This window comes from Hoplias malabaricus, chromosome 3 (genome assembly GCF_029633855.1).
Source record: "Hoplias malabaricus isolate fHopMal1 chromosome 3, fHopMal1.hap1, whole genome shotgun sequence".
Taxonomy (NCBI): domain Eukaryota; kingdom Metazoa; phylum Chordata; class Actinopteri; order Characiformes; family Erythrinidae; genus Hoplias; species Hoplias malabaricus.
Genome location: NC_089802.1, coordinates 12,882,185 through 12,909,922, shown reverse-complemented (window position 1 = coordinate 12,909,922; position 27,738 = coordinate 12,882,185). Strand labels below are relative to the sequence as shown.

The 27,738-nt window shown below is 37.9% G+C and overlaps 2 protein-coding genes across 2 annotated transcripts in view; one reads left to right on the top strand and one right to left on the bottom strand.

Annotated features, from left to right (window-relative positions):
- Nucleotides 1–27,738, top strand: part of stxbp4 (syntaxin binding protein 4) — a 152,284-nt gene that overhangs the window by 49,681 nt on the left and 74,865 nt on the right. The window lies entirely within an intron of this gene.
- grin2cb (glutamate receptor, ionotropic, N-methyl D-aspartate 2Cb) overlaps nt 1–27,738 on the bottom strand; it is a 34,661-nt gene that overhangs the window by 3,539 nt on the left and 3,384 nt on the right. The window contains exons 2-11 of the mRNA XM_066665388.1: nt 22,433–23,028; nt 20,568–20,682; nt 14,148–14,359; nt 6,024–6,192; nt 5,239–5,392; nt 4,767–4,892; nt 3,669–3,898; nt 2,598–2,758; nt 2,034–2,221; nt 775–1,007 (exon numbers count right to left, since the gene is read on the bottom strand). Of these exons, the coding sequence (XP_066521485.1) occupies nt 775–1,007; nt 2,034–2,221; nt 2,598–2,758; nt 3,669–3,898; nt 4,767–4,892; nt 5,239–5,392; nt 6,024–6,192; nt 14,148–14,359; nt 20,568–20,682; nt 22,433–23,028 (2,184 nt within the window). The remainder of the gene's footprint in view (nt 1–774; nt 1,008–2,033; nt 2,222–2,597; nt 2,759–3,668; nt 3,899–4,766; nt 4,893–5,238; nt 5,393–6,023; nt 6,193–14,147; nt 14,360–20,567; nt 20,683–22,432; nt 23,029–27,738) is intronic.

Below are 27,738 nucleotides of genomic sequence, written 5' to 3'. Positions count from 1 at the left end.
TTAGGAATGGCGCACACAATGCTATATAGTAATATATTTTAAATAATAACATAATAAATGTGCATAATTTTACTAAAACGTATAATTCTTTTGAACATTATTTTCTCTCTGGCATGAAGATAAAATACGTTTCACTGAGAAAACTGGCAGTGCATATTTATACCTGCTTTTTTCTAAAAATAGACACCAAAGACAGGAGCAGAAGCTGTATTACAAAGCTCTGTTGATGCAACTAAATAACATTACAGTTCAGACACGTGTCCCAATAAATACACACACTTATATAATTCCAAAATGAAAGCCATGCACTACATATATCCATATATGGAAAATAATCTGTACACTTGCCTAAAATCATTTCATTATTTGTAACCCAGTGAGCTGAACTGTACATTTAAAAATGACAATTATGATTTCATTGTCTCGCTATTTATAGAGGTCACTATATTTCTGAAGCAAAGGCTTATACTGCAGTAAAAGACAATTGCGTGAAAGATTGAAAGATTAGTGCTCTCTTTTAATGAGCAATTAGCAAAATATGTCCTTGCTATCAGTCTGGATAGCCTGAGGTTTTCTGGCCATTAAAATTATGCCTACTTTGATAAGAAAATAATTTGTTCAATGACTCAATTCCGAGATAGTCCATTATTTTAAACCTGGATACGAAATCACAAATTGTTGAACATTAGAGATTTTTCCATATTGTTGTACTGAGAAAAAAATTCAGTATTAAAAGCTTAGAAAGTAATGTGCTGTGGTGTGGTGCCAGTATACCCTGCTTATGGCCAAGAGGAAATCCAAGCGCTCAGATTTGTGCACAGAGTGTCTAAGCTTCCAGTAAAGCAGATGTTCCCAGGCAAAAACAAGCAAACTGAGGCCCATAGCCACCAGCAGCATGTAGAAGACGCCCGCCATGTTGTCTATGTCCAACTTGGAACTCATCACCTCATTCTTCTCATTTTGGCAGATGCCAGACAGCCACACAGTCTCCAGTCTCTGTGTATCCCCTTCAGTAGCAGAAACAAAACAGAGTTAGTAAGCAGTGTCAGTCCCAATGCTGCCCAACTGTTCACACTCAATACCTTTTCACATAAAAAAGATATAATAAATTAAAATTAAGTTATTTTAAATATATATTAAAAATAAGTTATATTTATATTTACAGAATCTATGAGTGACTGTAGGAAATAAAAATATATTTTCAAAAGTATGAAAAAAATTAGTTTCTTTTAATATTAATAATTTTATTAATAAAATATTTTAAATTCTTACTTCATTCCAAAAGATTGATAAAAATATCTTGTGTTTATATCTTTTTGTTACAACAACTTCTTTACTCTTTGACTTTCCCAGTTTCCAATGTTTTTCATTCATTCACGGTGGGTCCAGAGTCTACCTGGAATCATTGGGGAATACATCCTGGAGGGGGCATCAGTCTTTCACAGGGCAACTCATGCACTCACACCTATGGACACTTTTGAGTTGCCAATCCACCTACCAACGTGTGTTTTTTGGACAGTGGGAGGAAACCGGAGCACCCGGAGGAAACCCACGCAGACACGGGGAGAACACACCAACTACTCGCAGGCAGTCACCCGGAGTGGGAATCGAACCCACAACCTCCAGGTCCCTGGAGCTGTGTGACTGGAACACTACCTGCTGCGCCACCATGCCGCCCAAAACAATGTTTTTTTTTTGTTTTTGTTTTAATATCAAAAGAAAAGTGTTAAAAAAGAGGGAAAAGTATTTCTGAAGAAATTTTGTGCTTAAAAAAAATGACCTCTGAAACTAAAACCCAATGCAAATGAGTGTATATTAATATCCTGTCCTTAATGACATTTTATGCCAAGTAATAATATAGACACACTGCATCAGGTTCACACTAACATCCTTAATCCGGTAAATTCTCAGGTGTTTGGGTGCATGTGGTGACCTAGTTCTAGAGCCACTGATGTAGATGATAGTAATGGTCTCCATGCTGTGAAGGAGGATATTAATTGTGGACCTGGTCTGATCCCCTGATGGTGATTTACCATCTCCGAGGAACTGGAGGAGAGCCAGGTCTATGGGGCGCTTCCAGCGGGAGTCCTTCTGCAGAGCTATGCCATAGCCTGTAGTAGCAAACACCTTTCCACTGCCAATGGTCACCAGCTTGCAGCCCTCGTCCTTGCCAGCCATGTAATTAAGCACTGCAGCATCATATATGAAGGCATCCAGTTTCCTGCAGCAAGGACAGTGACATGGCACTTGCTGATAAGTTGAAGGTAAATGGTTTGATAATTACACATAATTTATGAAAAACAAATTATGTCAAAAATGTGTTACACACAGACAAATATGAAGTTACTGTGTAAATTTAGAACTAAACAAATAACTTACACCAACATTTAATAAACAACACATTAAAGAAATATGAGAGCTGAGAACTGTTAATCATATGTTTGAAATCACAGCTGATATCTGAAGATATTACGCAGTAACACCCTCATTTTTTAGCAAAACTATTGAGGTTTTTATTGAAGGCCTATACTAATAACTTACTTATCCTCTTTAAACAGTTAAATTTTTTCTTATGGGTCAGGGCCCACTAAACATACCCTGTTTTAAGGCTGTTGAGTGCCTCCTCCACTCCTTTCTGGTTGTATTTCATCATGTGGGTGTGCATGTCAGGGTAATTGCTGCGAATGTTTCTCTCAGTGCTGCCGTTTGGGACTGTGCCGAAGCGAAAAGGCGGGTAATGCTCCTGGGGCTTCTGGAACTGCCGGAAAAGACAAAAAAAAAAAGAAGTTTGATCAGCATGTAGTTAGATACCAGACCGCAGGCATTACCATTCATGTTTTATATATGTTTGATCCACACAGAATTAGAGATAACCTCAAAAATACAGTCCAATTTGACAAGCTGTGAAAAGAATGACTTAATGGCAGGGACATATCACTAACAGACCAGGCAGGTCACAAATTCCCCAGGCCCTGGCCTAACCTTGTGAGGCCAGTGAAGGAAATGAGCCTTAATGTACCATTCAAGCAACTTGCAGTCAGCTTTGTATTTTCTTTCACACCTCATTGAGAAATGGTGTCGGATTGCTAGCAGATCATTCTTCATATTCTCCACAGTGAAATATTTTACAGTTGTTAGGTTAAAAGTATATGTTTCTATTCTATGAGTGTACAGTTGACAGTTTGATCATTTCCTTTTATAGCCCCTGTAATCCTGGTGAGGAGGGTTGGATCAGTGGGCTTTCAGTGGATGGGGTTCAAAAAAAGACTTCAAATCCTGTTTCAAATTAAATATGCATACACAAATACAACTATGTATAACTGCTTCTATTAATCTGCCTTCTAGGGCTTATCCTGTTTTGTATGAATGAAGAAGCTGTTGTCTTTACTTTCTGAAAGCACATTTCTTTACTTCTTGCATAATTTTATAGCGTTTGTCACTTCTATAGCTTTCCCCTGTCTCTCTGAATTACTATGAAGACATTATTTAGTTACTAGAGGTTCTACAGCACATCTTGATAGGCGTTATCTAAATGTGATGTTGTGGGTAGTGGTGGTGTTCTGAAGAGATAGAGGAAACTATAATTAAATAACTAAATAACTAAATTAATTATTCTAAAATGGCTTTAAAATATGTTCTAAATAGTGGGATTTTAACCATGTCCTTACTTTTTTGTCACTGAGTCCAGAGACAGTGTCAATATACTGCTCTTGGATCATGAAGGCTGCTAAATTGGCAGTGTAGCTGGCTAGGAAAATGACTGCAAAAAAGGCCCACACCAAGACCATAATCTTGCTGGTTGTGCCTTTAGGATTTTCTATAGGGACAGAGTTATTGAAAACAATCCCCCACAGCAGCCACACCGACTTCCCAATAGTGAAGGTAGGGCCTCCAGGGGCTGTGGATAAAGAAGACAAAATTTTTTTTAATTTTGGCTAAATGCTCTGGTATATTAAAATATATAATTATAATATATATTATAATAAATATATATTAAAATATATATTAATATTCAAACTGAATATTATGTCCAGTGATTAAGTACAAGAATAGAAATGTAAATATTATAGTGTGATATACACTATATTACTATACACTATAGTACTATACTATGTACTTTATGAAACTGGCAAAATTTCATTCCAGTTAATTAGATTACATCCACTATAAAGCTAGGCTATATAATAGGAGCTAATTAAAATTTGGCATGTTGGAAACCCCACTGACAAATTTGACACAATGCTAGCATTATCTAGAATTGGGGAAAAAATTCTGCTGTATCATAATACTGTGACCTTTCACAAATGTAGTGACTTTGGCTGAAATTTGAGGTTTGAAATACAATTTATCACTCGAATGGATTTTGCCAGTATTTTGTTCTTATGGACAGGTTAGTTTTGTCCATAAAAAAATATGTACAAAATGACATATAATTTGACAGCTTTAGATGAATTCCACATTGTGTGAATGTTTTGTGATGAATGTAATGGAAATAAAAGGTCCCCAGATTGCAGATTGTTTTGGAGATGCATTTTGTCTGACAGCAGCAATTGGCTTCCTTAAGTTTAACATGTAGAAACAGTCAGGGCAAGCAATTAGTCAAAGTGAAATTAGCACTAAGAGAAACAATAATTAAGCACAGAAAGATAGTTAAACCATTACATAAGCCTGATAAGACTGATTTGGCTGTTTCTATCCCATTTCTGTATATAACACAGTGTATTTCTTCCTGTTTTAGTGTTGGACATTTGCAAAACAACACTGACCTTTGGCACTGACAAGGCTGCGGTTGTACCCCATAGGGCTAAAGTATTCAAACACAAATACAGTGACCGCTACAACGGTCAGACACATTACGAACATCATGACCCACACTGCAGGACTGTAAGGCTCTGTAAAGAGAGAGCGAGAAAGAGAAAGAACAAAAAATGTATGAAGTCACATTTCTGAACCTCCATAAGATTACAATTAATAGTTACAATCACTGATGACAAGAATATAATATTATGTCTCTGCTGTTTTATTAGAGGTAGAATATCAGCCTGACTAATGTTCAGCTGTACAAATGAACCGTAAATGGTCCTCTTAAGCATTTAAAGCAATTTTCCATCTTGGACCTATTTAACCTTAAACCCAATGATATATAAAACTTTAATCCATCTATAGGAGTCTTTAGCAGTAAATACTGGCCTGTATGATAGCCAGAGGATAAAAAGACATTGAATTAAATATTCCCACCTAGAAAGGCAGAAGGGGAGACAGTTCCATTGCTCCTGGCCACCATGACACTAATCCCAGTCTCCACAAATGGCACTGAAAAGTCAATAATCTCCGAACGCTCTTCATTAATAGTGAGTGAGCCAATGGCCATATCAGCACGCTTGTAGACGACCTGAAAAACAGGAGAGAATCAGCAACATATTACAGCATTGTTATATATTATAATTATAAAATGTAATAAATTATAGATACAATGGTGTGCAAATGTCAGAGACGCCCCCCCACACACACACACACACACTCACATATATATATATATATATATATATAAAGAGAGAGAGAGAGAGAGAAAGAGATAGAGAGCGTGTACAGGATGTATTCCCCGCCTTGCGCCCAATGATTCCAGGTAGGCTCTGGACCCACTGCGACCCTGAACTGGATAAGCGGTTACAGATAATGAATGAATGTATATATATATATATATATATATATATATATATGATTTTTTTAGTTCCGTCTGAAGCTGATCAGTTCATTAGAATCAAATCACATTTAATATTATTGAGCACATGTCTCTGGAATAGTCAATTCAATGTTCTGATAACACCAGTGTTTTCACAGTGGACAGAAATACACAAGATCAGTTTTAACAAGCATGTGATATCAGAAGTCAATGTGACTTCCTCAGTCTTTTTGTGACCATTTTAATTTTAGCCCAATATATTCCATGCTAATTGTCTTGAGATGAGGAGTTCACTTCTAGTAGGTGTGGGTGTAAGTGCAGCACAAGTCTAGCTGCTAACCTCTCCAATCATTCCATTCCAGATTCCTCTGACCAGCTTGCCATGTTTTCCATTGGTGACCAGGTAGAGGTCATAAGAGAACTTGATGGTGCGTGAGAGTTTCTTCAGAATATCGATGCAGAAACCTTTGCAGCACAGCTTGGTGTAAGGCTCAGAGTGCCCGAACATGCTGCAAATAGAAGTGAGAAACACAAAGACTGTATATTTTACCACTCTGGTGAGAACGATTCTGTACCGCACTGTGTTACAATCTTGCTCACAGTAATCTCACAAAGCCACTCTGAAATATTCACTGATGGCAGTCATTAAACCGACCATTTATGGAAAGGACAAATCTTAGCAGATACTTTAAGGAGCTTTCATTGTTGATATAGGGGCTTTCACTTCTGTGATTGATGTATTGATGTCCTTGTTTTCAGAATAATTGTTGAAAGAGCAGGTCCCCACACAGTGTAGCTTGCAGCCATCTGTTTTAATTATTGTAGGTAAGTGACAGGATTACATCAGACATGAATATAGATAGAGGAAAAAATATTTTTGCTGGTTTAAGGGGATTAGCAACTGGAAATATGCAAAAGGGTGACTACATTACCAGCTAACTACAGTCTTAGGTAACCTGCATTAATACACTGGATTCTACACTGGATGTGCTGGATTCTAAGTTTAGTCCTAGTCTATATTTTGTAAGAGGGCAGCTGTCTAGACCTTGTCCCACCAACAAAGAAAGACAGAGAGCAGCCACCTTCTAATCAGTGGCAATGCAAACACTTGGCTAAGCTTTTCTTATGCACCAGTTTGGAATGCCCTGGTTGAGGGCTTTACCAAGACTGGCTGGTAATTTGGTTAGAGACCTTGCTTGAGCTTTTTATTGCTTTAGATCAAACCCCTTAAGGCCTGTCCCATGAGGCTTCTCTGAAGCTTTTTTGAAAAAAAAAAATCCTCTTGGGCTCCTGTGAACGAAACCTTGTGCTTTAAAGTTCAATGTAAGCTTAATCTCTAGAGCAACACTGTACTTGGAGCCTTCTAGGTCTCGTCAGTGTATCACCCAGAATGACTATTATTCCCTTACCTCTACAGACCTGGTGTCCTGGGGTAACCTTGTCAGATGTTTTCCTTTCAGCTGGAAATCTCCATTCAAAATGTTCTGTAGTTCAGGACTTTGCTTAATACCAGTAATTGTTTTAATTAATTAATAAAAAAACATTTTTAAGAATAATTTTTCAAAATGTTGTAGACACCTTTTAATAAAATATTTTTTGAAGACTTCATGGATATTAATAGGATATGAACCAAATGTATCCCCTTTGCTGCAGTAACAGGCTTTATACCAGATGTCTGAACATGCTGTGAGGACTTGATTTTATTCAGTCGAGAAGTTAAGTGAGTTTGAGTGCTGATGTTGGATGATCACAAATGCTACTCCAACTCATTCTAATCTATTTAATAGTGCTCCATAATTCCAAATCCCTATACTTATATTCAATTCTTTGTATTGTGCAAAGTGATTTAAACTCATGTGCCACTCTATTTACAATGCTTTTCTATGGAGATCAGCACCTTGAAAGAGCTCACTCACTAGAAGGATTGTCTGGATTTATGGACACAATGTATATGCATTATGTTCAGGAATAGTTCACTTATTTTATTTGTCTCAATTATGTTCATATACAGACATCAGTGTATTTATTACCAGATGCCGTTTTCTAAGTTGACTCCAAAACTGGTCCTGAGCTTACACTGAACTTGCTTTGTGCAGGCCTTCAGAGCTAAACTTCCTGAAAGAAACATTGGTAGCCAGTGATGGGCCCTATTCAGCCATTATGTGAAGGGAGTACTCAGCAGAGAAACTGGGGGAGATATGATGATGCATCACCCCTAACCTCCTTCAGACCCCCTGCCTAATGAGCTGTGGGGAGAGAAAGGCAATCAGAGAGGGGTGTGTTCAGTTGGGGCAGTGGCCATTGCAAAGAAAAACAAATGAAGTTTTTGGAAAGATGAGATTCCCTGTGTGCAATCATCTCAGCCAGAACATAAACAAGCTTGTCCCTGGCTCCCCTATCTCACCACCTGCATGCAGTGCTGAAGCTTTTAGGTTAACTGAGCTGTGAATTGTGGCTGAGTTCTTTAATCAGTCAAGGCTCTCTCTCTCTCTCTCTCTCTCTCTCTCTCTCTCTCTCTCTCTCTCTCTCTCTCTCTGTCTCCCTCCCTCTCTCTCTCTCCCTCCCTCTCTCTCTCTCTCTCTCTCTCTCTCTCTCTCTCTCTCTCTCTCTCTCTCTCTCACCTTCTCTCTCTCCCTCCATGTCCTTATATTGTCTGATGGTAGCTCAGGCCACTGTCCTGAGAAGTCCTGGCCACTCTCCAGGGTACTGGAGTCCCACCCTTCAAAAATACTTCAGCATCCGCTTTCTGGACCAACCTTCTGGATGGTTACTAGCATGTGGTCTGAGTGTAGGATTCCCCTATTAAACAAACCTGTAAGGCTGATAGCTAAAAATATTTTAGTCAAAGAATGTTAAGAGTGGACAATCTGGCAATAATATAACCATGGGTGACATGGCTTGCTGTGGTGCAATTTTTGAGTCATTAGCAAAATAATGATATATATGATGGAACCATTTTTCTGTTCTATATAGAACCATATTTAAAAGGTTCTTTAGAAAACCATTACAGCAATGTTTCTGTCAGCTTAAAAGTTCTGTCAGCTTTTTAAAGAACTCTTTTTAAGAGTGAGTGGACAAAAATGTTTCCTTGACTTTCCTTGCTTTTTTCTGTCATTTGGATATACAAGCAAGATGCTGCCAGCTAAATTAAAGGCTTCCAAATTGCTGTTGACACACTGCCAATTGCTGCTATGCACGATAAAAAAAATCCTCAGTATGTTGTTATTATGAGATCTTATATCATAACTATCAGATAAGCATCTGGTTATTCTGAGTTAGTATCTCTTTATTTTCAGGTAATATCTTGTAATACCAAGATACCATGTTGTAAATATGACATAGGCTATTATATACAACATCTCATTATCTGAGCTTAAGATTTTGACATGGTTTGTAAATACCTTCTGCCCTTCACTTTGTGTGAATGCTCTATTATAAGTGGAGCAATAGCAATGTTCCAAAACCTATGCGATAAAATATTTTTACATTAACTTACACTGAAATGTAAGCCTTGGAGTGTTTGACTTTTTATTTTTTGTACCCAATGCTCCCTTTTACTCTTGTAGACAACCGTTAAATATAGGTCTGTGCTTCTGCATCTAAATTAAGATGTTGGCAGTGAACTGTGATTTATAGACCCCTGTGACATTAGTGAGTATTCATTGCACAAACAGTTACAGTCAAAGTTCTGGCTGAGTGCCATGGCTCATCCTGTGTACTGGAAAGGTAGACTACCCTTAAGGATGAGTTCACTGCTACCTGCACACATATATTTCCTGTACAGAGGCAAAGCAGCTTCCACAAAGTGCTGCTTAAAATGAAAAGAAAAACAAGCTTTATTGCTGATGTAATGCTGATTTTGCAGTTGTGATTTACAGTATCTATAACACGTATTAAGCATGTTACTGAACCTGCTATCTGAAAAGTGGTGATACAAGGCTTTTGCATATCGGCGATGAGATATTTTGATGTGCTTTATGTAATAAATGGGTGCCAACACATTTCCAGTTAATAACTAACTCTGGAGTCTAGGTGGAGAAATCTGAGTAGGGGTGGGCGATATATCACTAACGATAATACCCGTATGTTTTTTAATTCAATTACTTTTTTGTGATGTAAGCGCGAGCTTCTGACGCAGGCGCGTGAACGTGAACACACAAGCTAGAGCTGGGGATATATCGCAAATATCAATATATTCCATAGTATTTTTTACATGATTTTGAAATCGTTTCCATCTGAGTACATTTAAACCAGTGCACAAATGTCCCGTTCAGCACAGGATAATAATAAAAAATAATAATAATAAAAGTGCTGTTAAGACCATGATGTTTGAAACACTCTGCTCTCCCTCAACTGGAGGGAGAGGCAGATACTCCACGGTTCCTAAACAGAGAACAAGCTTTTCATTGATTGTCACTTTTATTTAGCCAATCAACAGCCAAACTTAGCTGTCCATCATGTAGTGCTGCAGCCAATGGAGTCACAGTCCCGCCTACAGGGTGGTGCTGAGAGATACAGGTCAATGCTTTAAAAAAAATCCTATTTTTGCACTGTGTTTAGAAGAAATTACATTTAATTTTTCCTTCAGCACATCTGTGATGACAATAAAAGTGACTGACTTTTAGAATCAAAATAATTCTTTATACATAAAAATCACATTAGATAATTTCATATAAGTTTAAAAATAATATTAAATCATTTATATGAATGGTGAAGACACCATTTGTTCACTTTGTTACAAAAAAAAAAAGACAGCAGCTTGGATGCAGGCAGTTTGTTTCTTAATGTGAGATATTCAGTGTTAAGCAGATAATCTGGGCTGAGTTTACTTGAAGTGTTCACTGGCACAAATTACAAGTATCAGATCGCTACACTGTATTGGCAGATACTCAACTTTAAAAGACGTGAATCAGGATCTGGGGCAAAAAACTTGACGGGCCATCACTATATGTTAGACATACAGTTTGATAATTACAGTTAGATAATGTTAGATAATGCAGCACTAATACATTGATATATTTTGTTATGGTTTTCGTAATATTGTATATTGCCATTTCATTTAGAAATATTGAGATATGAGTTTTTTGGTCATATTGCCCAGCGCTACTTCTGAGCCGCCCTGTGAAGGACTGGCGTCCCCTCCAGGGTGTATTCCCGCCTTGCGCCCGATGATTCCAGGTAGGCTCTGGACCCCCCGCGACCCTAAATTGGATAAGCGGTTACAGATAATGGATGGATGGATGGATGGATACTTCTGAGCCACCCACAAGCAACTTCTGAGCAATACAACTGTCCTCTGAGTATGTTTTTCCAGTGTTCCCATGAGTAGAGGAATGCTGGAGAAAATATCAACAGTGAGATTCCCACTTATTAAATGGCCATCACAATCTGTGATTCAATTAAAAGCTGTGGATAGAGCTTCCAAAAGTTCCTGAACAGCAGTGACAATTAGCATGAAGGTGTGTGACAGCCCATGACACTAACGTCATCATTACTGTTATTGATTACCATCCCCCTCTCCGCTCTCCCATCTTCCCCAAGGGGTGCTTACTCCGCTCTCTGATTTATTTACATGCTCTCCCCTCAGCATGCCATCATAATGAGACTGTCATCTCCTCCCTCAGGTCCTGAGATGCTCCTCAGCAATGGGTACTTCCTCTAGTGCTTCTGCATGAATCACTGAGCCTTTACTCTTTTCCCAAATGGAACGGTAGCACTAACTTTACCATCGACATTATTTTCATGTTTGAATTCATGCCTGGGAATATGCCAGTGGCAGGAGACTACTTTATGAGCTCTGATTGAAATAAATGTCTTCATGCTCAAACAAATGTTTTATGCTCAGGGCAGGTTGCTTGGCCTGATAGAAAGCCTGCATTATAGTAAGACAATCCCTAATTATTAGCTTTGGGTAAATGCGGGCCTTCAGTCCATTGAATTTTTGCTTGGGTGTAAATCACACTGGTTAATGCAGATGAGGTGCATTTGTTGGAATTCACTTGAGAGCACAGTTGGTGGAGTCAGGTGTGAAAACTCGGGAGTGACATAAGCACAACTTCAGCTCATTTCCATATTAAGGGAAGCGTTCTAGAAACTTGCGGAGTGCCTGCAATAATGTTTTTTGAGATCTGAGTTTATTTGTAGAATAAAAAATGATTAACATACACTAGAACTATTAATTACAGTCAGAATACCAGTATATGCCCATATGAAACAAGCCTGCAAGACGATTAAAAAGCCTATTTATAGAAAAAATAAAATGTAATTATTTGAAATTAAATTGTATTATGTAAATATTCAAAACATATCTGTCTGACCTATATACAGAAAACTAAGCCTCAAAAATAGGCTGTGTTGAATTTGGTGAAAATCAACACATTTACAGTAGGTTAGCTCTGCCACTTCAATACTATAAGATGTTTTTCAGCCTGGGCAGTTTTTTGGGTGAGGCATAATCAGAATGTGGCTAATTTTGAATTTAATCTTAGGTACCATAAAATAAACAACCTTTTCACATACTGATAAAGTAAGGTTGGTCACATTAAATCTTTATATACTTATTTATAAATGAATCAAAGTGTAGTGGATAAGATTTATTTACTGTACTAGGAAAACTATAAATATGAATTGTGTGATCAAGAGATATCAGCAAATGCTGGGTATGTTCCGATCTGTTTCCAAATCAGAGCAGGTTTTCAGCTCTCATGGTTTTGTGCATATAATTTAAATCTAGACCATTTTGTGTCTGTAATCTATTCAGAGAAGTTTCAAAGCTTTTTTAAACAAGTATATGCACTGATCATCCATAACACCTCCTGAGTGAGAATAGTCCACTGAGAAATGTCCACCAACCAAAAATATCCAGACAGATGACCAGCACAAACTGTGCAGCAACAGATGACCTACATGTCTCTGACTTTATATCTGCAAGCTGGACCAATGATGTAGATGTGTCTAACAGAGTAGATAGTGAGTGGATACAATGTTTAAAAAGTCCAGCCATCATTGCTGGATCCACTTGTACCAGTACAACAAACACAATCACATCACTACAACATGAGTGTCACTGCAGCCCTGAGAAGGATCCACCACTCAAATCATACCTGCCCTGTGATGGTCAACATGGTCTTAATATCATGGCTGATTGGTGTATACATAGGAATATACTTACATAAGTCATCATCATCATCATCATTTTCTTCTCCGCTTCTCCATTTCAGGGTCGTGGTACTTACATAAGTATATAATTAAATAAAGTGCATATACTTATATATTTAAGATATATGTATATAGATATCTAAGGTAAACATAAATAAGATCACTTTATTATAGGTCATTGACTTCAGCAAGAAAACCTACATCATTATGCAGCATAATTTTCTTATTAGTGCAGCAGGTACTGTTGCTGTCACACAGCTTCAGGGTCATGGGGCTGGGGCTGTGGGTTCGAACCCTGCTCCAGGTGACTACCTGTGAGGAGTTTAGTGTGTTCTTCCCATGTCCGCGTGAGTGTCCTCCAGGTGCTCCAGTTTCCTCCCAAAAATACATGTTCGTAGGATTGGAGACTCAAAAAGTGTCCATAGGTGTGAATGTGCGAGTGTATGTCGCCTTGTGAAGGACTATAGACCCATCCAGGGTTCTACCCATGCTTCTGCCTTGCGCCCATTGATTCCGGGTAGGCTCTAGAGCCATCGCGACCCTGAACTGGATAAGCAGTTACACACAATAATGGATAATAATGAATGGATGAATGAATGTTCCTCTTGGAACTCATTAGCAGAAAGAAAATTGTCCAGAAGGCAACATTATTAACACATTTGCATGTCCCATCTTATAAATCTTACTAATACATAAGAGTGCATATTTGCATGCAGTGATATAATGCAGAGCAGACAATGTGCCTTAAACAATCCTACTGCTGACTGATATGAGAAAATATAACTGATAATAGCAAGACATTTTATATGATATAGCTGGGCAGTTGAAATGACCACTGGCAAAAAAAAAAGTTTCAGTGATGCAGTGTAAACATGGTGCTTCCCATCAGTGAAACTATGTTTCTATTAATGGTAAATTGTATGTACTCTCTGTTCAAAGAAACATATTCTCACAGTGCTCATGTTGAGCTCACATTAATGGGTTTAATGACACTGAGTTATGTCATGGAGCAGGGATTAATCATCCTACATTAGCTCACAGAGGGTGTTAATGTCTCACTACAATTCATCTCTGCTAAATTCTGTGGCAATATACTAGATTGTTTGTCACATTAACATTTTCATCAACCAGCAACACTGTCAAGTAACAGCAACTCTTTCCAATACCACAGTATATTTTTTCTTTAAAAAAAAAAGAAAGAAAATTATTAATGACATTATATAACTGAAATGCCTATTTTAAGAATCCCCAAAAGTGCTTTGAGCCAAGCTCTATATGTAAATGCTTCTTATATGACATCACTTACATTTCTGTCTTGTTGACTTGGCGGCGACAGGGCACAGTGTTTCGGACACAGGTGCCAGTGGCAGGGTCCACGCTCTCTACAATGACGAAAGGCCGCTCCTCCAGTGTTGCCACTGTCAGGTGACGGTTATCTGACACAGGCTCCAGAAAACTGCTGTAGCGTGGCCACACTGGATAACGCATGTGCAGAATGCCACCTTCATATGTCCCTACCTGGATGGAAATAAAATGTTTATAAGGGCAACACTTAAAGCTTTAAACCCCTACAGGTTTGCCCCATTAAAACAAACAGGATACTTTGATAACACATACCAGATAACACATTTCTCACTGCCCAATGAAATATATGTATCTCCAAAATAGTAACCTTACAGGAGAAGGGAAAAAACCTTATTTTTCAACGGAAGTCAATGTAAAAAAACTATTTTACTTCAAGTAATTTTGGACCATTCCTATTGGTCCATTCATCATGATTTTTTTGCACAATTTGAAGGACAGCTGCTGTGTTCAAACAATGTATTAATGATATTTAAAATGCCTCTTCATGTATCCCCACCTGGAAGGAATTAAAGTGAGAATAAGGGGCTAAATTTAAGGCATTACTCTGCCAGGGATGCCACTTTACAACAAACAGAAAGGAGCACAAGGAGGAAAACCCACATTGTCAGTGGCAGCAGGAACAAAGAAAAGAATTCCCTAATTGAATTGAGCCTTTACTTCCGACAAGTTGTGTATATTCCAGGCTGAATAAATCATTGGCTTTTCAATATGATGCAATCCAGTAGTGGCATTCTGTCAGGTATGCTGTGATACATAAATCATGATAAAATCTTCCACAGCCCTTGTTTTCACTGACCCTGAAGCTGTGACAGTGTTCTCTTGCTGATATATAAATCTCAGTAGTGTCTGATACCGGAAGATTCAAGTCTGGACTTTCCCTGTAAAAGGCTGTGTGGTGTCTCAAGTCAAAAATCTCCAGAGATTTTCAGTCACACTTTAAATAGAAGCAACTGCCCACTAGCTCTGGCAGTGGTGGACAAAGTATGTCATTGGTGTACTTGAGTGAATCTTGACACCGTTTTAATTTTTTTTCAGGAAACGTTAAAGTTTTTTATATTTTATTAGTGTGTTGAATTACTGAAGTATTTGCTTTTGTATAAAAAATTGAGTCCTGAAGCCCTTTGTTCTGTTTAATTCTAAACCTCTTCTTTTCTTCTATCTCTAGTTTAGTCTAGTTCGCTCCCACATTAAAGCTCTTTTATATGTATCTAACTTGCACACATCTCATATTGATTTAGACATTCTTGCTTATTTAGATTTTTTTTTTTTTTAGAAATATGGTGGAATTAATTTAAAATATTAAAAATGGTGCCAATAATGAGAAATATTTGAATGAATGAAATGAACTACAGTACAATTATGAATGTAATTCATTGTGGTACATGTGATACACCACTGTGGTAACATATTGTGGGTTACAGATGTGGCATATAGAGATTAGGTTGAAAGAATGCTGTTTCTTTTAAGCTGATATGACGATGATTAGGAAGCACGTGTCTTCCTGGAGCATATTTACTGAGCTAGAAAAGAGAGAGCAAGATAGAGAGAGAGATAGAGAGAGAGAGAGAGAGAGAGAGAGAGAGAGAGAGAGAGAGAGATTCCTTATTATCTAGAGAGTAAACAGGCAGTCCAGGCCAGCTTTAGAGCCCACAGAGAGCCTGTTACAACACAATCTTCACACACTCTTCCCCCATATCCCCACTTCACAGCCTGAGATCCAGGTCCACAGAGACAGTCAGAGCCAGCACTCCATGAACAAGCTTTTTTTATATGTTCTTTTAAGTGTGAACGCAATATAATTTGCTGTGCTTTGTTAATGAATTGCTGCATGTACTGTTCAGTTCATTAGCTAATAAAGCATTCATATATGCTTTATTATTATGCACAGTGTGCCTTTTGAATAGAGAAGCTAAATATATGTGCTTTTTGTGCAAATATTTGAATATATTCTATTATAAGTATTATTGCCTTAAATCAAATCTTCCTTGGAGAAGGCTTTAAACAAAAAATCACCTTAGTGAGGATTTAATGGAATTATGCCATGAGAGTATTGATGAGGTCAGGTCCTAGAAGGGCACTGAGCACTGAGTGATCTTAAATTGTTGTGCAAATAATCCAGCACCTCCCATTACAGTTTGTTTTCCCAGCGAGTACACCTCCAGTAAGAGAATTCAATAATTATAATTGTTTTCTGTACAGTATGTTTTAATCAGTTGTGCATCTTGTATTGTGCAGCTCAGATAAATGCGGAGGAAGAAAGGTTATTCAGATTGGAGATCAGTCTTTGTCATATTTATTTATGGTATTAGCCATGAGGACTAGCGAGCATGATAAGCCTCAGCAACAGGGATTTATTCAGGTATCATTCATAAACATCAACAGTGCAAACAGACCCAATCTTCTGCCTTACAGGTGTGGGTAATGAGACATGCTTGAATAACACTGGCCATCGTTTGAAATGTTCACTCAGTGAATGGACATCTTAAAAATTAGACACCAGAGAATTCTTGTTACATATGAATATTTAAATAAAGCAGACAGATGTTATTTAAATTGGGGCAGTGTTATGGTGGTTATTTGCAAGATGACTCCAAAGGTACAGCATGGTATCAAAATAATGTAATATTTTATTCATGCCATTTGGGAGAGCAGTTCTTGATGGAGACTGAAACAGGTATTGCTGCAGCGAATGGCATAGTGAAAGTCATCTATCTAACAGAATATTATGATAATGCTTTGAATGACAAATCTGCGCCTGTCATAAGAAACAGATTTATTTGTGTGTGTGTGTGTACTTTCATGAAAAAGAGTTAGTGCAGTACAGAGCACAGTCCATTTTCACTGGCCATCTCTTCAAACATCTAAGAATAACAGAGCCCTTATTTTATATTCAGGTTTTCAGTTTAACTGAACATAGGAAATGTGATATATGTTACTTCAGGTAACAAGTAACTCAGTAACCTAACTCATCAAAACCTGTTTGCCTCTTAAAAAATGCATTGGCTCTAGCATCAGAGAGAGCATATCTGGCTTTATTGCCACATACTCCTCTCATCCCATGGCACACTGACACACACACATGGGTGTCTGTCAGCTGATGTGATGACCTGACCTGCTTTTCTCTCATGCGTGAGGCTGCCCACCAATGTTTCATTAGCAACTGTACAAAAATGGTTGGTGGTTGACATCACATGCTTAGGAGGAAAGAAGTGCTTGTCCTCACCCTTCCAGTATTGCAGCTAACGGGGTCGAACTGGAGATTACTAAAAACTGGGTGAAAATTCAGCCAAATGAGGGGTAGACAATCATTTTTAAAAAGTATTCTTCTAAAATTTTATATTCTTTGAAGATGACAAAAAACAGAATGCTATTAAAATTATGTTCGAATGCTTAAAAAGCTGAGCCTTGCTATAGTTATTTATGTATGACATTTTTTAAACAGCTACTTGTGTTGCTTCTGAAATCAGACTAGGTAAAGCAGACTAAGTATTGGAACACTGGTGTGAGGATTTGATTGAATTCAACCATAAAAGTAATGGCATAGGGAAATTAGATAGAAATTATAAGCGTCAGCTGACACAGACCACCAGATGTCACTCTGCTGAAGGGCCGTTAGTTAAATGGATGTTTGTCAGTTGTCACAAGAATATTAGTGAAGTTAGGTTCTATAAAAGACAGCAGGAAGTGGCTGTCAGTGGCAGCTGACCACTCACCCCCAGTAAATCACCAGTAGCAGTTACCACTCATGGTCAGTGTCAGCTTAAATGGGTTGAGTGGCAACTTACATTGTCTGGGAAGCAGCTCCCGTAATTTTTTTTTGGCAACTTCCACAAGAATATTAGTGAGTTCAAGTTGTGTTAGGTTCCAGTAGCAGCCTATGGCAGCTGACCACTAACTACCAGCTGCCACTCATTATTATTGGCAGTTTCCACTGACTGACTGGCAGCTGCCACTGGTTGCTCAGTTCTGCTGTCAGACAGCTTTTAGATCCATTTTATTTGCTACTTCGTTGGACCAGAAATGAGATCAACAAAGGGTGGTGTACAAACCTGGCACAGTATTGGACAAATTCCTTTACTAAGGGAGTAAGAGTGTACTTCTACCTATATGTATATTTATTTTATATTTATTTGTGTCTACCTCCAGTAATTTGACACTACTTGGTCTTATGTCTGTCAGATCACCCTCTGTAGAGCTCAGACACCCTCTGGACTCTATAGACTCGACAGAGAAGAACCTACTCTAAGACATGGTCATGCCTCTGTTTAAAATAGTGGAGTGGTGATTCATTCCACTCAGATGAGCAGAGAGGTGGCACTGAGTGTCAATGGGAAACTAAAGAAGGCTACCGTGGGGGGCAAACTGATAAAGATAAGCTGTTATGTCACACAGGGGATCAGGGAGATGATAGCATCCAGAGGTGAGAGTTATGACTGTTTTTCACTGATAATCTGAGACTGATGATCTACAGAGCATTTACAGCGTGTCTTGGTGGTCTGTGGATGACAGCATGCTCATTCTCATTACTTCATCCTCCCATCCAGCTCAAGGAGAATGAGACTGACCACATACTTAGAGTTTTTTTCTATTTATACTCACATCTGGTCCCACAGTCAGTGTTAGCACATTGCCAACCTCTCTCCACATGTCTGTATCTGAGGAAGCCACAGCCCTGAGGGCCTGACTAACTGAGGACAGAGGGATTGTTTTAGAGAACGAACTGTAACTGCATTATCTGCTGTTGCTGACAGTGACATATTATCTGTGTTTAAGAATATAAGAATTTCTTTACTGGTGATTTCCTCCATTAGTTCATGTGTCTCTATGCCAGTTGTATTTTTTGCCCTTGAAATAATCTCCACTGAAATGCATTCAGTGTGCAACATTTATATGTATTTGATGACAGGTAAAAGATATGCTAGCTATTAAATTAATAGCCCATAAACCAGGGACTGGACTGTGAGTTTCAGTAATTCTATGACTGCAATTGCATTTGAGCATATAAAACTCAAAGGGCATATAGAGGTTATAAGACTTATTCAAGAGGTTCTGGAATTTATGATCCTGAAAACTATATTTCATCATAAGTCAGACTCTCAGTCCTTGCTGAATGGTATTCAGTTGCCTGAAATGCTCTGAGAAAAACAATTGTATCTTTTTTTTTTCTTTGGCACATTCCACATTGTATCCTCAGTAAAATTTGAACACAGAAACACGCAGTTTTCTTATTGTTCTGTGAGATCTGTCACATGACCAATAATATCTCGCAGATGTGGGGTGTGGCTAGAGCAGAGAACACGAGGAGCAGCATGAGAAACCGAAGGCAGGATTTGTGGATCAAAACAAAACCAAAATATACTGGTTCAAGAAAAGCACATGGGCTGAATAAATACAATGACAGAGTGTGGTATGGTAAAGTTTATTTAGTAATTTAGAGCTAAATGGTGTTATTTGATTAAAAAATATATATATAAAATGATAAAAAAGAATAAAATAATACTCTAGTAAAAGTAAAAGTCCTCCGTTTAGATTTTTGCTCAAGTAATTGTACAAAAGAACTTCAAATGTATTTAAATATCAGTAGTAAACATATCATGATTTATTATGGCTCTAATGTCCTATTATAATTTTTTGTAACAAGACCCTTGATTATTCGCGTTATATACTTCATAAATACTTCAGAGTCACTCTTCATTCACCAGTGATTCAGTACAATGTCATTAATTATTCTGACACGGACTGTTAAAGTATCATGAAGCATAAAACACTGAGGGCAAACTTTGTCCTTTAGGGTTAGGGTTGTGAAATACCTAAAGTCTTTAAATTTCATATTGAAAACTGTCACACATGCCCCGCTTCATGTGTTCCTGCTCCATTTTTGTGCTTCATTGACTCCTCCCTTGTCTCCGCCTTAGCTTCATCAGTGTTCCCACCTTTGTCTCCTTTGTTGCCCTGCCCTCTCATTATCTCTCCCAGGGGTTCCTTGTTGGTGATCCTGTGTATTTATACCCCCTTGTTCTCAGTACTCCTTTGACTGGTCTTGTGTGTAGATGTCTCATTAGTAGTCTCAGTGTTTTACATATGTCTACACCGGTTCATGGCTGTTTTGTTCATTCCTTTCTTAGTTCTGTTCAGTTTTGTTCTAGTTTGGTTCTGTGACCTGCCTGTGTTTATTTTCAGATTGTGCTTTGTTTGGTTTGGTTTTGTTATTTGTGTTATTAAAGTCCTTCCTTGCATACTTCATAATAGCCAATTAATATTTCACAATAAACAGCATAGTTATTATAATATGATGATTTCCACACAAGACCATGTTCCAGAAATGGTTATTAAGTTAAATATTAAGATTTACTTTTTTTACCTTGTCCCAGTGTCTTTCACGATCCAAAGCAATGATCACCATGGAGGGGTTCATGAGATAGCCATCTTCATTGAAGGCCAGGTCTCTGTGATCCCATGTCACATTCAGCATATGTCTATAAAATAACCAGAACAATTTCTGTTAAAGGCATGGCCCTTTCCGGGCAAACAAAAGTCCTCAGAAGAATTTATGCACTTGATTTATTGCTTATCCTCCAACCTGGAGATGAAAAGCTCCTGTTCCAACAGCTGGATCCATAAAGTGTTATACAATGGCCTTTGTTTTATAGCACACATTAGGAGTCAACATATTACCAAGGTACATTTAGAATATATTGTAGTCATAACCATCTTCCTTTACCTGAGGCTTGGACTAAAAGGCACTGTGCTGTACAGTGGAGGTGGCAATATCAGCACTGGGAGAATTTTGTCATGAACTGCGTACCTCAGATAATGAAGATTTGTTCATTAAGCTCTTAAACAGTCAGAATGTCTCTGTAAATCACTTCTTTCAAAATGAATCAATAAAAAAACCCTGTAGCCCATATAGCTGAGAAATCTGGCAACATTACAGATGGAAAGCCAGTCACTCGTGTGTCTCTGAAAAGCTTGATCACAAAGTCTGGGGAAGCAACTGGAACAGTCTTTAATGAGGCCGGCTGCTCCCAGGTGAAAAGCCGATCTAACCAGGAAATCTGGAGAATATTTGAATCTCATTATAAGGGGAAAGACTGACCAAAAAAAAAAGAACAGGAGCTTTGCAAGTCTCAGTGCTTTGCCTTGTGGACTATGAAAAGAAAAATCCTTTCTGGACACACTTGCATCATATATAATATATATAATTTCATATTTATTTACTGCACCTGCTCTGTTGAGCAGTAAAAAAACATATTATATTTATATGGGTGTCATATAGCATTCATAGGAATTGGAGTGCTCCGGATGGAGAGCTCCAGTAAGCTATAGTATGTCTAAATTGCAGATCTGTGTACAGGCAATGCTTTACCTTTCAGAACTGAGCATTTAAAATCAGAGGAACAAGCAGACAAATAAATCAGTGCTGTACATGGAAATGATCTCTGTTCATGGTTGTTCAGGGTTAGCCTACAAATGCGACATTTCATGAATACTGTTGTTGAACAAGCTTTAAAGAAGGATGCTAAAAATAAAATTGGACAATTCAGTGGCATGCACTCATGTTTATGTCCTTAATACTCATATTTAGAGGATGCTTATAATTGTAAAATATATGTATTTTGTATGTTTAAATAAAGGGGCGGCATGGTGACACAGCAGGCAGTGTTGTAGTCAGACAGCTCCAGGGACCTGGAGGTTGTGTGTTAAAGTCCCAGTCCAGGTGGCTGTCTGAGAGGAGTTTGTTGTGTTTTCCCTGTATTCGTGTGGGTTTCCCTCAGGTGCTCCAATTTCCTCCCACGGTCCAAAAACAAATGTTTCTATGTGGATTAGTGACTCAAAAGTGTCGCCCTGTGAGAGTGTGTGTCGCCCTGTGAACTACTGGCGCACCCTCCATGGTGTATTCCTGCCTTGCACCCAATGATTCCAGGTAGGCTCTGGACCCACCGCGACCCTGAACTGGATAAGCGGTTGCAGATAACAAATGAATGAATGAATGAATGAATGAATGAATGTTTAAATAAAGCCCCACTGTTTTTGGGATTGATTTGAGAAGATTATTAGAGTCAACAGAATTTTGGCCAACACTGAACAAAACATCTCCAACTTTGGGACAGATATTGTGTAAGAATGCAATATTTATTACAACTTGGATTAGTCACTTCTGTAAGTACATAAATAATACTATTAATTATTTCATTATAAAAAGCACAGGAGAAGTGGAAATCTTACCTAAAAAGTGCATTATTGGCATGTGATTTTGATGAACTGTTGCAGTTGTTGTGTCCCTCAGGGACAAATCCTCTGTGTTTATGGAAACTGTACACACCTTTCACCACCACAGCAACACCTTCCCGCACCCTCTGACGCAGTGTTTTCCTCCAGCGGTCAGAGATGATGCTGATCACTCCAATAGGAAAACTGTCAGGAGGTTTGGCCTCTGGGTTTCCAACGCCCAGACTAGGGATGACCCAAACATAGCCAGGCCCCAAAAGCCCAACATCAGAGGCCATCCTGAATAGATACTGAGCCTCCTCATGAGAGCAGTACACCAGATACACCTGAGCATCCACCTGCTGCAGCAGTCGGCGTGAGCGGATGTCATTGGCCCCCACTGACATCTCAAAGCTCAGCACCTCCTGTAGCTCCCACAGAAAGTAGCTGGAGTCCGTGAAAGAACGGATGAAGTCTACAAAGTTCTCATAGCCAGGATACAAGCTGGTAATCACCACAAAGCTGCTCCAGTTATATTCCTCCAACACTTTGAACATAACATTGATCTGTTGCTCGATGGAAGCACCCATCTGGAGGAAGGTTGAACCATCAGCCTGATGGGAAAGTAAAAAAAAATGTATTAGAAGCTGTTAGATGAGAGACCATAGGTCTACATTACACATTATAGTCTACCCATGAAAATGCAATTTCTGTTTTCTTTCAGGATCTGTAATAATCTTAGTACTATAGAGCTCTTAAAATGTGTCAAGATAAAAGAATATCAACTTCAAGAACCATATGAATGTTTAACTGGTCCTTTATTTAACTCAAGGGTTCATGGAGAATATATAGGTTTTAAATTCACTATTGTAAATTTTCACAGAACCTTTTTTGCTACTAAGGATGTATGTATATAGAAGGCAGATTGCTACTGATTAACTTACACAGCATTTATGCCAAAATCTGAACTAGATAGATATCCAGATATTTCTATAAATAGATGTCTAAACACTATTCAGGAGAGAGTGTCATTCATCCATCCATTATCTGTAACCGCTTATCCAATTTAGGGTCGCGGGGGGTCCAGAGCCTACCTGGAATCATCGGGCGCAAGGCGGGAATACACCCTGGAGGGGACGCCAGTCCTTCACAGGGCAACACAGACACACACACATTCACTCACACACTCACACCTACGGACACTTTCGAGTCGCCAATCCACCTGCAACGTGTGTTTTTGGACTGTGGGAGGAAACCGGAGCACCCGGAGGAAACCCACGCGGACACGGGGAGAACACACCAACTCCTCACAGACAGTCACCCGGAGCTGGAATCGAACCCACAACCTCCAGGCCCCTGGAGCTGTGTGACTGCGACACTACCTGCTGTGCCATGGTGTTTTGATCCTATATCTTCTATTGCCACTAACAGCTGTCATGATTTATTGCTGAGCTTTTGACCATTTTTCTGTTCCCTGATTATTTTGAATTGATTTACAGTTTACCCTCAAAACCTATTTCACAGTGCTGCTGTGGAAAAATAACATATACTCTAATGAATGTACTCAGGCATGTCTACACACATTGTGTAAATATATATTAATCAAATCTTTTGAGCCCTTATGATCAGGTATGATTCATATGGCACATTATTCAGTATAATATATGAACTATTCATTAAGTACAAGGAAATGGGTAGATATTTGTTTATGAGAATTATTAAGTACTATGGGTTTCAAATACGGGACCTTGGGGTTGAAGTGGTTAATTCATAGTGTTCTTTTTCTTGTTGTTATTACCTTCCCTCTGGATTTGTATTCACTGCACATCTCACAAAAATACGGACATTGAACCAATTTCAAAATGATTGTTCTGATTGGATAACATAGCAGCCACCTAAAAACACCCTACTATTCATAAGAAATACACTAACAACCAGTTAATCACTCACTAGCAACCATTTGGGATAACAAAGCAAAACAACCTTTGACTGCAACACAGCTTAAGTCACTAAGTACCCTATATTTTTCAGTTTAAAAATGACAGTGCATTTTTAAATGGATCCTTTAGATCTGTTCTATAAAAGAAACACCAGTGATGCTCTAAAGAAATTTTGGGTATATAGTTCTTTAAAGAACATCATGTGAAAACCTTCTATTAACATCAGGGCTATAATCAAATTATATATTTTTTCTAATGTAATATATGTCTAAGACAATGTTCATATACAAACTTTTATTTTTAAGAGTGAGTGAATGTTAAATTATGATTCATAAGATGATGTCCTCCTGTCCTATCCTGCCAACAGCAGCACTTGCCTGCACAGTGGCATACAGGGTGGCTAAGAATACAGAAGGTAGATTGAGGTGCCTAATTAAGTTCCAACATGAGGAAAATGGGTGGAGAGGTGAAGAGTGTCAGGGGCTTTGAGACACTTTCCCAAGACCCCTCTCTGACAGAAGCCTGCTTGCGCCCTGATAGGCTGATCCTGTGTCCTTCAGATAACTTCCACGCTTACTTAAAGTAGGCAAGGCATGAGAGACAGAAGGGCTCAGAGTGTCAGGAGCTCTGGGACTGACTGTTTTTCTTTTTGTGCAACTTTTCCTCCTTGTAGAAATAAAGGAAAAGATCATCCAGGTTCTCAGAGGGTGCCAATTAGTTGAAATGAAAGCAATGAACCCACATCAGTACCAGGACCTCGATTACATCTTTAGCATTCTCACTAACTATGTGAGCGTAAGAAGCACTATTTTAAACTTAATTCCAGATTGATAATACTGTCTTCCTGTAAAATGTGCATTATATTTGTGATTTCTTTTACAGGAATAGTCTAACCTAGATGCTAACAATGCCCCTTGTTCTCAGGCTTTGGGAAAAAAATCCCATACCAGATGTTTTTGAATCCCGGAGCATTCCTTTTGAGGCCAGTGGGAGGCTTTTCAGAAGGATCGTAATCTAAAACAGCTTATATATTAGTATGGGGCTGCCATGTGTAGGGTACATTAGTGACTACTGTTTTGCTTCAGTGCTGAATAAAGAGCAGATTTTGACATAAAGGAACAGACTGTGCTGCTGTTAGGGGCAGTTTTTGACCCTTTACACTGGCTGGCTTTAATAAATGAATTGAATATTAGTTGTAATCTACATGCTATGCATTTCTCATAGGAGATTACAGGCCTTCATTTTCTAATCCTCAATCTGGTAGTGAGGTTTACTACAGCTCTATGCAATCTGCACTTATACACATTGTATGACAAGAGTCCAAAGTGTGCAGCTTTTAATTTGGTAAAGGAGTCACTTTTAAACAACCAATCACTTTAGTTAACTAAAGAATTTCCCACTCAGTATTTTAGATTTAATAAATAAAATATTTATGAGAGAAATGTCACTATGCACGCCTTATATATGCTCTCCATTATTTTCCCACGTTCATTTTTCTACATATTTTAAACACACAATCTATATTAGAAAAACGATGTTCTGGTGAATGATTTGGAATATAATGTCTTTGTATAAGTTAATTATATATTTATTATGTTTTTTTTTGGTTTGTTTGTTTGTTTGTGTTTGGACAACCACAATATTCTACGCTTTATCCTAGTTACTGTGACCAAAGGAAAACAAATTCTAGCCTGTTTACATTAAATGGACATTTTCCTGAGGCAAACATATTTAGAGTTATTGCCAGAGAACAGCAAATTATTGCAAAGCGAACATTGCACCAGCTCTTTCCTGCAGTGAAAAATCCTAGGCTCAACTATTTTACAAGAACATAGACATACAGAATAAAAGCCAAATTTTTTTAGAGAACTCAATATTCATTGAAAGACAGCAGAAACTAGCCTGTAACTTTTCATATTTTAAAACACTATTAAGAACCTTAATCATTATTTGTCAGCATATCCTTCGACAAATATCCCAATAATGAAGATGTAAGCATATTCTGAAGCGTTCTGCTTCATTCAGTCTTATCTCCTATCCTTCACATGTACAGAGGCAGCTTGAAGTGGGTTTGAAAAATGATGGCTGGGCAGGAAACGGGTCTCTCCTTGATCCACTACTGAAGATATTCATCTGTCCCACTGAATCTATTGCCATTGTATTTCTCATTTAGAGATATACATCTTTCTTCACTCCATTTGCATAACATGTCCACATTTCCCCCAGTTCCTGATTCTTTTATCAATAAGGTCTAACACATGCATACACATGTATTTTGCATAATGAACTTCAAAATTAGTTCATAAATTGTATAAATAGAAAATGCATTTAAAATTGTATACATAGTAGACAAACTGTTAAAGGTTTTTATTCATTCTTTTTTCAAAATTAATTATAAAATAAGACTCTCTTGTGCATTGAATACCATAATTTCATCCAGTGTTAAGTTTTGCGCACATAGTATACAGTAATATATTTTTGTCCATCAGTCACAATTTTATTCTCAATGTGTTACAGCTTTCTCTGTAATTATAGAATAGTTAAAAGATCTGATCATAATTCTGGACACATCTAGTGTTTCTCTCATAGCTTCCTTCTAATTATTTGTAGAAGTAGTCTGTGAAGTATAATGGCATAATTAATAAACAGTTTCTTACATGTATTTATTTATATATTTTATAAATATATAAATCACACTGTGATTTTGTTCATTTCATATCATGCCAGAAACCAAATTTACACTTTAAATTCACACTTTGAGAGTGGGATCCACCCATCACCCTTAGTCATTCAGTAGCTTCACCCTTAGTCATTCACTATCATTACATATGTATGGGGCATACATCATGTTTTTTCATGTGGCACAAGCATCCACTGAATGCTAAAATATTTTGTTGTTTCCACTTTTAAATTTCAGATATTTTTTGTTTCAGTGCATTTCTTCACCTTCAATCAATCAAAAGCCGAAAGTGGGACACAGACCTCTTGGGTGTTTATGATATTCATCATAATACCTATTGATTCAAAGACCTCACAAATCTCAATAGTTATATTTGGACTTTGACTATTTCTCAGACACGTTGGGAAAATGGCAGTGGGAAAATGCAGATAACATTGATTAGGTCTGGACTCAATGTTTCAATTCGCAGTGTGTGGAATTGCATTCTAATGAATCTGAAGTTTTTTGTGAGCTGAGTCTCATCAGCTTCTAAATGTTTGATTATGTGTATTAACAATTCTTATGTTTTGTGGAACATATTAACATTTTTTCTGCTGTTTGCTTTTATAGCCTTTCCCCAAATTGATACTTATACCAGGAAAGTGGCAAATACAATGTTGCAGCTGCCTGACAGAAATATACAAATATTGATAGGAACAGGGAGA